Source organism: Meriones unguiculatus, chromosome 3 (assembly GCF_030254825.1).
Source record: "Meriones unguiculatus strain TT.TT164.6M chromosome 3, Bangor_MerUng_6.1, whole genome shotgun sequence".
In the NCBI taxonomy this organism is placed as follows: Eukaryota; Metazoa; Chordata; class Mammalia; order Rodentia; family Muridae; genus Meriones; species Meriones unguiculatus.
The window spans coordinates 173809646-173824773 of NC_083351.1; the positions used below are offsets into that span (position 1 = coordinate 173809646).

Sequence of the window (15128 nt, forward strand, 5' to 3'; positions counted from 1 at the left end):
CTACACATGCAAACCTTTGACCAATACCACAAAGTCATTTTAAAAAGCCACAACAACACTCACGCAGTAACAGAAATACATGCAAGCGTCTCATCTCAACTCCTCACTTCCCTGTGTCAGTCACTTTTATCCTCTTATGGGAAATGCCAGAAAACCAGCTGAACAAAGCCAACAGGATGATGTTTTCCTTTGAGATGGTCTCACTGTGTAGCCCCAGGTAGCCTGGAATTCCATACAGCAGGCTAGCCTGGCTCTGCCTCCTGAGTGCCGGGTTAAAGGCTGCACTACCATGCCATGTGACGACGTGAAAGCTTACAAAGGGCTTGACAATTGCACAATAGAATAACACAATGACTGACAATCTTCCCTCATCTAAAACCCATCCACATTCTGTCTCTGTGTCAGACAACCTCTCACTATTGAGACATAGAAGGAAATGAAAGTTTTGGTGTCGTGGGTCTCCCTCTTTAATCCAGGCTGGCTTTGAACCTGCAATCTTCTCGGTCTCCTGGGTGCTGTGACTACAAGACCCATGCTCTCGTCCACCTGTGACATCACCAGCACCCCTGAGATGTCAGTGGCCCCAGCAACCCTGGGAGGACGGGGCGTGGCTCTGGACTCACCCTGTTAAACACTGGCAGCATCATGTAGAGCTTTTCCTCCTGCTCTTTCTGGGTCATGTGCCTCGGAGGATGGCACAGTTCGGTGAAGAGCCGGCGGAGGTGCATGAGGCCCAAGGCGTTGTCCTGCGGGCTGCACTCCTCCTGCCGAGGCCGTCCCATGATCCTCTTCACCATGTTCATCTTGGCTGGTGGGTGGAACACACTTCTGTTCCTGTAGGAAAATGTCAAGACATGAACAGTCAGCATGTCCGCCGCCATGCCTCCGTCAACAAGCATGTGAGAACTTTAAACAGCCCTGCGACAGTCTGCTTCTTTAAATGCAGAGATGCAGCTGCTAAACCCGAGAGCAGCTCCATAAGCCATGCAACCTCAACTTCATACTGTTCCCACAATTTATATACAAGTTAACGGGGAAGTTTTCCATTCATTTCATATCAAGTTCAAATCACAAACAGATGATGAACCTTACCGCTACTATATGGCTTCACAGTTAAGCGTATGTAAAAGGGATAAAGCCAGAGAGTGAACCCTAACCTTGAAACACCTAAAATCAAAACACACAAGTTTTCTAGTTTTATTTTAAAATGTTTTGGTGGGAAGAATTTTAAGCATGTGGTGAACAAATTTGTTAGTCTAAAAATACCTAAGTTAAATGGAATGCTATCTCTTACATGTTATAAATATAAAAAGCTTTATCACAGAGCTAAGGACCTTCCCCCTCCCCTCTCTTTTCAAGACAGGGTTTCTCTGTGCAGCCTTGGCTGTCCTGGACTCGCTTTGTAAACCAGCCTGGCCTTGAACTCACAGAGATCCATCTCCCCCCACCTAACAGAATGCTGGGATTAAAGGTGTATACCATCATACCTAGCTTAAGGACCACTTTCCTAAATGTGATTGGAGACCTTTTTTTTTTCTAGTCTTGTTAATTCATTACACTGATAGACTTTTTTTTTTTTTTTTTTTAAAGAAATAGCAAAGAAGCCAACAGAGTACATGATAAGGATGGCTGCTCTCCAATGCTGCACACTTCAGGTAAGGATGTAGGAGTGCAGGCTGTGCAGGTATGTAAAACGCATCCCTTGCTGGACCCCCAGTCAGTAAACTGACCACTGAGTTCCAGACCATGTGGAATCAGCCCACTTTTGGAAGGCATCAACAGACAGTCATTTGCCAACTGTGCCGGGAATTAGCTAATCTCAGACACAAAACCAGGAAACCTAACACAGGAGCCCGGAAGGCTCAGGGAACGTTGTGGATAAGGACAATCTGGGGGAAGGCAGTTTGTTTTCAGTCTCTTAGGGAGTAGCCATGCCCGGCTCTTAGTTTTGCTGTGGTTCCATGAACTAGTACGCTACCGTTCAAGAAACATGAAAGGCTACATCTAAGCAGGGACTTTACCTGCTTACTGGTTTCTTAAAACTTGGAGAACAAAGATCTGAAGCCTGTGGCTGTCAAGAGTTCTGCGTGTCTGGCCGCAAGCTCGCACTGTGGCAGGAAGGCGTGACGCTGCACCTTCCAGATGAGGGGTGCAGAGCTCCTCTGGCTGTGCTGAGTGAGTGTGGAGTTGCTACTGTGCCAGGCACAACCAATCTATCTCCAAGGGCCCTGCTACAGCAGAGAGTGCTGGCACGTGCAGGCGACGGGATAAAAACATTTAACGACAGAGGAACAAACAAAAGTGAGCTCACTTGAAGGCTGTTATATTTTGGAAAATATAACTCAAGTCTGCCGAATGTTAATACAAAGATTTCAGCAAACGCATTCGAGAAAATGTGCTACTGCTCTACGGTCCTGAAAACCGCTACATCAAAAATAAAATTGGAAGGGATCGCTACGCATGCACACTGGCAGCTCACAACTACCCAGAACTCCAGTTCCAGGATACCTGATGCCCCCTTTTCTTGCCTCTGTTGGCATCTGCACACATGTGGTGCACAGAAAAATCACTCACACGCATCTTATAAAACAAACCCACAGTGAGGGCCCTGCACATCTGTGCATTGGGCAAATATTGCTTACAAACCCAGGGGTACCACTAGAGCCACACCACCGGAAGGTGACGTCCAGAACTTTGTACCCGTCATCAACAGCTCCTCCATTTCTCCCCCAAACTGGGAGTCTGACAATCACCATCCTACTTTCTGACTATGCTGGTCTGTCATAGAACTGACAGCACATAATAGCTGTACTCGCAGAGCCGCCTGAATTCACACTTCACATAATGAACTGAAGGTTCAGCCATACCGTTTGCAAGCAAAAGGGTTTCTGCAGTCTCTCTAGTCATGCTATTGAATCCATTTATATATGGTCTTAGTTACTGTCCCATTGCTCTAAAGGGGCACCAGGACCAAGGCAAAATTGTGAAAGCAAGCATTTAATTGGGGCTTGCTTATAGCTTAATGTAAGCAAGGGTTTGTCCATGATTATCAATGATAGGGAGTGCAGCAGGAAGGCATGGCACTGGACCAGTAGCTGAAAGCTTAGATAGATACACGGATGGATGGATGCATGGATGGATGGATGCATGCATGCATGCATGGATGGATGGATGGATGGATGGATGACATAGATGACAGATAGATGGATGGGTAGATAGATGATAGATCGATGGATGGATGGATACGTAGTTAGGTAGGAAGGTAGACTAGACAGGCAGGTAACTAGGTAGATAGACAGAAAGAGAGAGACAGAGACTGACTGACTGACTGACTAAATCTGGTATGGGCTTTTGAAACCTCAAAGCCCATTCCCAATAATACCTCCCTCAACAAGGCTACACTTTTTTAGACTTCCTAAAAGTCCACCAACTGAGAATCAAACATTCATATGTATGAGCCTGTGGGGGCCATTCTCATTCAAACCACCACATCAAGAGGCCTATGGGTTGTTTCTGTATCGAGGCTATCGTGAATAGCCCTAGGGCAAGCACAGGGCTGGCAGTTTCAGACATCAATTCCACTGCAATATCTAGAAGCATGACTGCTGGATCGCTGCACAGTACTGATTTTGGCATTTTAAGGAGCCTCTACACTGTTTCCGTAACAGCTTCATTGGTTCACATCCCTACCAGCAGCACGCGCAGGCTGTTTTTCTTCCGCCTGGCCAGCGTTTGCTATCGTCTGTCTCTCAAGCCAACGGCCACCCAGGCACAGGTGCAGCTCAGGGTGTGGGCCTGCAACTCCCTGATGTCCACGTGATGCTGAACATATTTCCATATAAAGCCCACTCAGTGGAATACATTCATTTGAGAAATACTTGTCCAGGTCACTGGCTCGGTTTCCAATTGGGTTATCTGGGAATTTACTAATAAATTGTTTGAGTCTCTTGGATATTTGGGATCTTAACCTCTTAACGCTCATTGCTGGCATTTCCTCCTGCAGGCAGGCTGTCTCCTCACACCTGTCTCCTTACTCCCGACTGTTCCTCTACTGTGTAGAGAGGTTCACATTTAATGCTATCACTCACTGCTGGCATTTCCTCCTGCAGGCAGGCTGTCTCCTCACACCTGTCTACTTACTCCTGACGGTTCCCTCTACTGTGCAGAGAGGTTCACATTTAATGCCATCTCTCCCAACTGTTTTTGCTGACTATACTTTCAGTGTAGCCAATAGCAAGCAGCCTTTACTTGCTTTTCCCTAGAAGCTTTTGGTTTCTAGTTTACAGTATTTTGGTTTGGTTTTTACATATCCTGTAAAGTAAGAGTGTAATGTCAGTTTTCTGCATTTGGGTACCCAGTTTCCCCAAAACCCTTTATTACAGGGGACTGTCTACAGTCCCATTGTGTCCTTGCTACATCTGAGGAAGAACATGACTTTGCTCCTAATCCATGAGCTTATTTCTTGCTATCTATTTTGTCATTCTGTTCCACTGGTGTAAATATTAAAGTTACTGCCCATTTGTGATATGTTTTGGAACGAGGAAATAGAAAGGCTTTGTTCCTATTTTCTTCAAGACTGCTGTAAGCTGTGAGTATCTCTAGGGTCATGGGAATCTTAAGACATTTGTTTCAACTTCAGACAAGAGCAGATCCTGTCATTTGACCATTAGCCTCCAACTTCCAGTGTGGACTAGACTCCTGCAGTTTGGACATTCAGTGAGAGCTGTCACCCTCACCTGCTGCTGCTGTTTGCGGGGAGGGGGGGTGTTCAGTCATCTTTTTATTCATTTTGCAAAGAAGGCTATTTGGATTTGGACAGCGACTGAACTGATTCTACAGGTGTGTGAACTTGCTCATTAATTCCACCAATCCACAAGTGCGGGATGCCTGCTTTGGCCCGTGTCCTCCCCACCTCTCCCCAGTGCACAAGTCTTTCACTTAAACTTGTTCCTAAGACTCATGTCATTTTTTGTTGCTACTGTGAATGGAATTGTTTTCGCTCTCTAATGAAGTTCGCTAGGAGACAAATGAACCACTTTTTACCACAAGGGGCGAAAATAAGGCTGGAGGGGAATCTAGGCCTTGTAGCTCTCCCTCATGTTCTGATCGCTGCCTTACCATTAATGCATCTATTTCAGAGTAAACAAGTCTTGGAAACTATAAGCTTCATGTTTATTTAACATAAAGGCTTGACCAGATTCTGAGAATTTTCTTAGAGATAAATAAATCTTTTTCACTTTAGTCTAAAAACAAAACCATACGCCAAAGAAGTAGACACTAACTCTTACCCCAGCACCCAGAGGCTGAGGGAAGAGTGTCCTGACAAAAGCCAAATGAAGTACATGAAAGAAGAACAGGAATTCACAGAACCTGAGATTAAGGCTCTTAAACCCTGGGTCTGAGTTTCCCCGATGACCTCTTCCCCCATGGCCTTTTGGTAATACACAAACAACACATATATATGCTAAGAGCATTACTGACATTCAATAACTATTCATTTTCTTTCTTTACCCTGGTCATAAAAATTCATCCCCTTTTACAACCATAATTGTTTAATCAAGTAAAAAAAAAAATAACGTAACTCCTTAAGAATGTTACAGAAACTTACACAATGATAAACACCTATACACTATCTACACAAACATATATACACAAATATATATCCCTAATACTATTACTACCAATGACAGAGATAATAAAATATTATCTATAGTAAGCATGTTAGATAGATGGCAGAGAGATGGACAGAATCACTTCTCCAGTGGATACTCAAGAGGAAACGTTATTCGGTTTGGTTTGGACACGGGGTCTCACTGCTTTGTAGTCTTTTCTGCTCAGGCTTGCCTAGACTAAACTCACGGCTAGCCTCCAGCCTCAGCTTGCTAAGGGCTGAGATTACAGGCTTGTGCCACCATGCCCAACTCAGGAGAAGAGTTACAGAGCAAAAGATTAGAAAAACAGGAAAGACCTACACTGGGAGGACAAACTATGGAATTACATTTTGACAGGAATGTTAATAGGTTTGGGGTTTTTATAATTATGAAGATTACTGTGTTTAATAGGCTTTCTAACACAAATCCTAATTTTTTTCCCCACAAAAAAAAAATAGTTTGTACTGCCAACAGGAGGGTATTTAAATATCAGTGGGATAATATTCCTTAATCCAGACAGTATTCCTTAATCTAACCTTTTATGTTAATGCCTGAAAAACTCTTGACACTTCCCCTCCCAAAAATCTTTTTAAAGGATTTTCATTATTTAATGATAGACGCACACAGACCAAGTGAATCATCTGCGCTTTGACTCTCCTCGTCCTGTCAGCAGCTGCCTCCCAGAGGCTTGCTAAAACCTTTAAACAGCATGGCTGGCTTAGCCTTCCTTAGGAGGAAAGGAAACTGCTTCACCAAGACCCTGCCCTTCCTCAGCACTTCCTCCTTGTGAGTTTTCCAGAGGGAAAAAAAAAAAAATCCAGCTTTTTCTTATACTTTTCGAAGAGTAAGGGCAAAACTTTCAGAAGTTCTGCAAACTACATGTAAGGTAACAATTTAACATATGAATTAGAAAATAACTACAGATGCAGCTGTGGGCCACACTTTGAAAATTCTCCATTGGTCACTACCTTGTAAGAGATCCTTGACAGTGCTACTGTCACTAACAGTATTCAGAAGAGACAAAATTCTTGCCAGGCATGGTGACCTCACCTTGGACCCAGCATTCTAGAGGCAGAAGCAGGTGGACTTTTGTGAATTCAAGGCTACGCAAGACATCAAGGACTCCACAGTGAGACCTGTCATCGTCATCATCATCATCATCATCACAACAACAACAACAGATAAAATTTCTCCCTTCTGAGGCTGAGCTCTGTGCCCTTCAATGGCAGTCATCACAGTTTAGCCCAATGCGAGACGTTCTAAAACCATCCATTATCTTTATAGGGCACCTGTTCCCTAACATTCTCCAAGCTAAACTGCTTGTCCCTTTGATACTTTAAATATCTTCTCATAAAGCACACGTAAAGAACCCAGGGCCACCGAGAGCACAGGCCCGACTGAGAGCCCTGAGCAGACTCTGGAGGTATCTCTAGGTTAGCCTCCTCACCTACCTCCAGCTACGGCTCCCATTGCTACTCCACTGTCAGGACAGCCATCACTGATGGACACCTCAGAGGAGCATTTACCTCAACGAAGACTAGCTGCTACTATGTATAATTTGCTTATGCTATGAAACAAGTGCTTGTACTCACACCTACAATTACTGGCACTCTCTGAAGCAAGTGTTTATATATTACATAAAAGACTTGCAAAGAGTTGTCATATCTCAGTGCTTATGTAATCCTGGCCAACAGACACTGTAGTCTAGAAGGATTTGCTGAAGTCCCCGTCGGGGCGTTCGGCCGTAAACCTCGGCACTGTCACCTTAGACAAGTTCCCAGGCGTCAGACCTGAGGAGATCAACCACACGACTTCCCAGTTTCTAAGCTAGCTGTCGGACCAAGGTGGGGAAGATTCTAGCCTTCCTTATACCGTTAAACACAGACATTAAAACAGAAGCGGTGGCCCAGGCCTTTAATCCCAGCACCCCAGTGCTGGGAGGCAGAGGCAGGTAGACCTCTGTGAACCCGGCCTGGAGAAGCACATAGAGCGCTGCCAGGCTTGCCAAGGTTACACAGATAGACCCTGTCTCAAAAATAAGTAAGTAAGTAAATAAATGAATGAATAAAAATAAAGATATTTTTATGACTTCTATTTATAAATTTAAAAAAAATAGGAGCAAAATTAACACAATGTTATAACATACAAACAAGCAGGAACTGCTCCATCTAAAAGAAATGAAAATAAACTATGATGACAGAAAGAAATGAGCTAGTAAAAAATAGGTACAAAATACTTCAGATTGCCTAATCAAGTCAAGAATATCTATGGGATTATTTTAATCACAAATCACAGACCAACATGTACTTGAAATAAAAACTGACAGAGCCTAACGGCTTCCATCTATAACCCAGCCCTCAGGAGGCATGAGGACTGAAGCTGGCCTGTCTTCAGGGGGAAGCCTGTCTCCATGGAAACCATGAAAAAAAAAAAGGACATCCATGTACACGTAGTAAGAACACCAGAGATCAAACAAAAGCACAGAAAAATATGTGTGCATCAACTGGACGAAACTGAGAATTTATAAACTATATACTTAGTAACAGCAGCAAGAATGGAGACACGCAAGCACTGTTGATGGAAGCTAAGCCACAGTCTTTGGTAGAGCAACCTGAAAGCTCCTCGGCTGGTTTCTCAGCTGCTACTACATCTTTAAAGATGTTGTTCTACAGGAACGCCCAGGTCACAGACATACCATACAAGCTGCAACATGTCTACAACAATCTTTGGGTTGTTATGGCTTTTCGTATGGCCAACATTTCAGCCCAGGCTCACGGGGACTTGTGGGCAGTCCTACTATGCCTACCTCCACAGCTGGGCGTATAAGAAGAAAACACAAGAAGAAAACAGCTGCTCTCAGTGAAAAGTGTGGTGTGCCCACAATACAATTCACGGTTGTAAATTACCGAGTGGTGAAGACCAGGAACAGAAGAAAAGTTAAAGAACAGGCAAAACGAGCTTATCCTAATACAAGAAATCTTAAGCAGGATTCTTGCCCCTGCCTGGGAAGCTGCTTCTCACACTAGATGATGAGGTGGCTTCCCATCAGGAGCCTGTGGAGGCTCAGACTGGAGACCCGGAGACCCGGAGACCCGGTTCTGGCCTTTGGTAAAGGGTGAGGAGACCTTCAGTAAGAAAATGTCACACTGGGACACTGCTCACACCAAGGCCAACTCCCCAGGTGAACGCCACACACTTCTCTGGCCTGAGAGAAGGACCATTCCCCAATTTTATCACTGATGCCCTGGGCTTCAGAAGAAAGGAAAATAACAGTAAATCGAGAGTATTGAGTAAAAACATGAAGAAGGGAAGGGTGTGGGGGGGGGATAAAGAACAAAGGCAACAGAAAAAAGTCACAGTAACAGACACTAATGTAGCCACAACCTCACAAGTATGATCACTTGGATCGCCTCATCTTCATCAATAACAAGCCAGGGTGTAAAAGCCCCACGGCTGCACAGATAGCATGTACAAGAGAGTAACTGCAAACACATACCATCAGAATGATTAAAAGTATAGCTGGGGGGCGATGCCTGTCTGTACCAGCACTTGAAGGGCAGGAGCAGGAGGAACCCCAGCAGCTTGAGGCCACTCTGATATGGATACAGGTAGCAAGGGGGACCCTGACTGAAAAACCAGCAAAAACAAAAAACCAAGGCAGAGAGATGGCAGAGGGCATACCATTTTAACGCCAACCAAAAGGGAAAATGGAGAAACCAGATTAACTTCACACACTGCCATTGTCAGAACAAGGGGAGAACATCAGCAGGAGAGGGGGCAGTTCCTGTGGACAGTCAGTTCACCATTCCTGAGGGGGTGAAGGCTAAGAGCACAGGAGGCCAACTCCACAGGACCCACAGAATGAGGAATAAAAGAGAGGGTTGGAGACCTCGAGTCCTCCTGCAATGTCTGATAGAGCAAAGACTACGGGATTTACACTTACTTTCTCTCTTGGTGTAAGCCTTTAGGCCCAGGGTCAAGAATTAAGGAGAGAAATTTCAATCTGGCTTTGCAGGGTATAGGTAGGGGCACTCACCCAGCATGCACAAGGCCCTGGGTTTGCTCTGCATTCCAAAAGATGTGCACAAGAAGTCAGCACAGAAGCAGGTCACCTGAACAGCACTAGCAAACATCTGGAACCACTGCTGACATTAGGAACGCTCTCTTCAACAATACATAAATAACATGCCTCCTTCTCAAAGTCACACAAAACATTCACCAAGACAGGCCTCACCCTAGGCAATAAAAATGGGCCAGAGCAAGGTTAAATTCACAGAAATCAGACACAGTACATCCAAATACTAAACACAATTAAACAAAATCAGTGAGGAAAAACACCAAATATTGGAAATCTAATACCATACAAAGGAGTCACAAATCATGGAGAGACATATCAGGCTGGGGGCAGAGGGGCAGAGCTCAAGGGTAGAGCACCTGCCTGGGTCTGATCCCTCTCTCCCCAAACAACACATAAACCGGGCATGGTGGCTGTCACATCTGAATCTGGCCCTCGGAAGTGAGGGGCAGGAAGATTCAAGTCATCCAGGGTGACTTGGAGAGTTTAAGGCTACCCTGGGCTACAAGAGGCCCTGTCTCCAAAACCAAAATCAAACAGGAAGCTGGGCATGGTGGGTTATACCTGGAAGTCCAGCACTCCTGAGGCCGAATCAGGATGAGCACAGGTGCTGGGCCAGCCTGAGCTATGTAGTGTGTATGTATCCTGTCTATAACAAACAAAAAACACAAAGGAAAAATGGGGGGGGGGGGGAATCAATAAAACCAAAGCCTGGCCCTTTAAAGTGACCAGTAATTAAACTACATCTCAGGACTGCAGGCCTGGCAGCCTATCCTAACAGTGTCCTCCACGCTCCTGAACTACCTTCTGCATACCAAAGCAGACACCACATGTTGATTCTCTACTCCTGGGACTACAATTAAGAGCTTCCAGGCGCTTGTTCTGTTACTTTGTTACCACTATAGAACATGGAATCCGTGTTCCCAGGCTACATTCAATCCAATGTGTGTCCAGGATAAACTGTCATAGGCAGAGGTGTACAGGAATAGCAGTTATTATTATTACTGTTATTATTATTAACCAATTTAAGATACATTTACTAATGAATTGATCTATGCTCACTAACCTAATAATTTACTCAGTGGTGGGAACCAGTGATTATTCAGGTTTGTACTGATAGTCTCTGATAGGCAAATACATAAAAAGATAAACAGAATGTCATTTGCGTAGTAAGTGGCAAAACCAGATTTTTCTCTCAAGTTGTTCTGATCTCTGAGTAGACCAGATTCATTGTTTCTCAGAAAGTTAAGATTATAGCATATAATTTTTAAAAACTTGTAATTTAACATATCCTACTTCTTGCCAAATGAAAAACCTTCACAAAAACCCTTAGTTGTCTCCAAAACAAAGCTGGGCTAAACATTCCTCTGAGTTGAAAAGGTACCAATTTGCTTACAGACAGTTTCTTCCTAATCATCAGCACCCTTCGGTGATGCATGGATTCCCTCACATCTGACTGTGGTCTCCAAGCCCTCACCCGGAAGAGGGTCTAGTGCACAGTGAGAATGAAGAGGCATGCGCTCCAGCGACAGCTGCTGCTTTGTAGGCGAGCAGTCACTCACCGTCCTCACACTGGCCAAACTTGCCACATCTCAGGATTCCAGCCCCACCCAGCTGTGGCCAGCAGCTCACAGCTCTGCCTCACTCATGAGCTCAGCGGCCCCTGTCTCTGAGGAAACATCATCCCAAACCCCCAGGTTTCACAGGCAATCACTTTTTTTTGTTCCCAGAGTACACTGTGGAATTGTTATTCTGACTGTCTTTTTCCAGCACCAGACCAAAAAAAAAAAAAAAAAAGTATATAGCGTAGGAGGCAAAGGTAATGCCCCTGCTCAACTTTCTTGCCCAACATCTGACAATACATGGAAAATAAGAAACAGGAAAACGTGTGCATTTAAGTCCAGCTAGAGCGCCAGAGTCAGAGGCAGGTGGATCTCTGTGAGTTCTGAGGACAGCCTGATCTAGATAGCTAGCTCTAGGACTAACCTGTCTCAGTAACAGGAGAGAGACGGAGAGAAACAGAAAAATGGAAAGATACGGAGAAGCAGAAAGACAGAGACTGCTTGATGATAACATGAGTAAAACCCAATATAGTTGAAATGAGCAAATTAATGGTATCTCAAGGCAAAGGTAAGTGAGGGTGGTTTAAAATGCCCCAGAGGGCCAAGCTTGGGGATGCTTACCCACAGCCTCAGAGCAAAGGAGGATCTCAAACTGGAGACCAGCTTGGCCTAATATAGAGCAAGACCCTGGTGGATTTGTCACATCAGCACTCAGGAGACTGAGGCAGGAGGACAATAAGATCCAGCCAGCCTGAGGTAAGGTAAATCCATCTCAAAATTCACAACAAGGAAAAGTAAATTTGGGGGCCTGGAGGTATGGGGCAGTAATTGAGCATTTGCTCAGTATGTCTAAGAGCCTTGGTTTAATCCTCAGCGCACTAAAACAAGGGTGAGGCCACTCCACTGCGGGTGGAGACAAAAGAGATGAGTTCAAGGACAGCCTGCATTGCACAGTGAAGCACACTTGAACCTGGGCACAGAGAGAACCTGTCTGCAGGCCCTGCTACTCACCTGGAATGCTTTCAGAGTTCAGAGTGTTCATAAGCTCCATGCAAAAAAATCGCTGCTTTAGAAAAAAAGTGGAATTACCCCGGTTACCCATTTGACTTTGTTTCCAGACTTCCTCAAAACGTGTGTGCCCATTAGGCACAGAGTTCCATTAACGACAAAGCCTCACGGCGCGCTGTGGTCACCGCAGTTGAATTCCAGCCACCAGGGCTTTGCCGAAATGGAATTCCGTGAGCGCGTGCTACCTGTGACGCACGGCGGAAGTGCCAGCTCTGGTCTACTCCGCCCGGGGTGTGGTGACACAGCTTTCCCCACAGTTTCAAACAAGTCGTGCATATTCCCCCAAGAAGCGAGTCGGACCCCCATGCACTAGGGGAGAGGCCCTCGGTGAAGGGTGAACGCACGCAGCTCTCCCAACCTGCCAAGCATGTGGTCGCCTGGGCTTCCCACACGGCGGCTTTCTTCCGCTTGAAGTGAAAACAAAAAGTTTTTAACAGCCCGACGATTTATCATGGAGACTGTCTTAATCCTCCGGCAACTGGAAACACATAGGCACAGAAATGCCCTGGTTACTAACTCAGAGATCCAGGTCAGGCCCCGTTCCGTCTCTGACCCTCTTGTGTGTGCAGCTGTGTGCTCACTGGCTTCAACACCGCACTAGGCACTAATGGGACCGTCAGACTTGTCTGTAAAGAGTCTTGCTATGGAGGCCTCGCTGGACTCGAACTCATGATCCTCCTGCCTCATGCAATCTCCTGAGTGTTTGGGGGAGGCAGAAGAAACAAATACAAAGTTGGAAAATATTCCCTGTGTTCAGGGTTAAGAGGAATGTTAAGCAAAACTAGACACATGTAAACAGAATCAGCTTTATCAAAGTTAAAAGCCACTGTACATCCAACTCAACTAAAGAGACACACAAGTCCCAAACTGGGGGGGTGACCTGTGACACCTAAATGAACTAAAAAAAGCATGAGATCCAAAACGTACAAACAGCACCTTCTGATCAGTGACAGGAAAGCAAACAAAACCTACCCCAAAGTGAGCAAAGCACAAATACACATTTCCCAGAAAAAGGAAATGAATCACCATGAATCTTGGGAAGGATGCACAACCTGGTTCGTAACAAAGGAAATGCAAATTAATAAAACAAGTTTACCAGGCACCAAAATAAATCTTTTCCCCACTAACATAAAAGGTCCACATTTATGTAATGCAGATAAGGCCTCAGCCAAAGTTAGCTCCATCCTCATCCCTAGGACATATGGAGGCTTCCATGGTCAGAGAGACTTTGCAAGGCCAGATGTGGCAACATGTTTATTAAGATTTTATGTTTACTTTATGTGTATATGTGTTTTGCCTGCATGTATGTAAGTATACCACGTGTGTGCAATACCCATGGGGGCCAGAAGAGGGCACAGAAGCCCCCGGAACGGAAATTACAGGCAGCAGCTGCAAGCATCTTTCCAGCACAAGCATTTGATGCCAGCAGGCCGATCTCTGTGAGCTCAAGGCCAGCCTGCTCTACACAACTAACTCCATGCAGCCAGGGATGCATATTGAGACCTGCCCCCAAACTGATAAAGGGGCTTCTGCAAACATGGTGACGTCAGGGCCCGGAAATGAGGAGAAGGATCTTCTGTAAGGTCTGAGCCAGGCTGGTGTAATCACAAAATCAGAGGAAAGAGTGTGAGGGGAGACGGGCTGTGGAAGGACGGGCAAGGAGATGCAGCCATGCCCCAGGCATGTGACTGCCCCCAGAAGCTGGTGGGGAGGGGGCCTCATACCACACCACCCCTGACCACCCCTGATGCCATCAGAAGGAACACAGCTCCTGGAGACTGTTACATCTTCAGATTTCTGATCTCAGAACTAGGAGATAAAAACTCTTTGTTGCCCCTCACCACTTAAGAGCAAGGAAACTACCCAGCACGGGGAACCCGACATAATACCAAAAGTTCAGTGTGACATTAGGTTGGTTCAGGAGTGACACAGAAGTGTGCAGGCTGTCTCATCCCGCAGCTCCGCTCCAAGGCACGTGCTGAGAGGCAGCCTTTCACGAGCGCAGGACGTGTGGAAGAACGAAGATAAAGTGACCGTAAGAGTCCGTTGTAAGGGGTAATTTGTGGTTTGCTACATGGAACTGTATGGATTAATTTTAGGAGTTAAATGAATAAAAACATAGGAACAGGAAGTCAACAAACCTAACAAGCTATGTGACTTTTTGAAGTAAAACTTCAAGATGAAACCAGACATCCCTACATGCACAATCCTGTGAAGACGCTGTTTGGTAGGAGAGTGGGAACCCATGCTGTACTTTTTCTCTACTTTATTGATATTCACACACGCATGTAAAGCGAGGGGAGCAAAAAGCGGGGAGTCCGGGTCTCTCCCAGGAGGCACAGCTTCCTGAGCCACACAGGGACATGGGCTGGTACTCTTTTGTGATTTCTGTTTTTCCAGTTTAGTCTCATGTCCATGTTTTCGTATCATGAAACAGATTTTGCAGTGTATAAAGCCAAAGCTTTTGCATCACACCTATCCATTGGTACACCTTGCATGAGACATTTTACTGCCCCTCCCCCTCCTCAGTCTTCAGACACTCTCTCACTGGCACTTCTCATGGGATTACAGAATTCATCGGAGTTTATTTGATGGCAAGTATATCCTTTTCCAGAATTATTTCTTAACTCATAAAAAAAGACTATCCTTCATTTATTTCAAACACAAGGATAAAGAAAGATGACCGTTACTTCTGGAAGCACTTGCAAGGAATACTTGTCTGTGTGCCTGGCCTCTTTCTCAGCCCGTCAAATTACATCTCCTTTACCCTGG

General features: G+C 45.3%; 1 protein-coding gene across 8 annotated transcripts in view; it reads right to left on the reverse strand.

The window, feature by feature from the left end:
• The window catches only part of Wdfy3 (WD repeat and FYVE domain containing 3), a 223789-nt gene that overhangs the window by 144657 nt on the left and 64004 nt on the right, over nucleotides 1-15128 (reverse strand). For all 8 annotated transcript variants that reach the window (XM_060381034.1, XM_060381033.1, XM_060381032.1 and 5 more), the window contains one exon: nucleotides 624-834. In XM_060381034.1, coding sequence (XP_060237017.1) covers nucleotides 624-803 — 180 coding nt within the window. In that variant the 5' untranslated portion in view covers nucleotides 804-834. The remainder of the gene's footprint in view (nucleotides 1-623; nucleotides 835-15128) is intronic.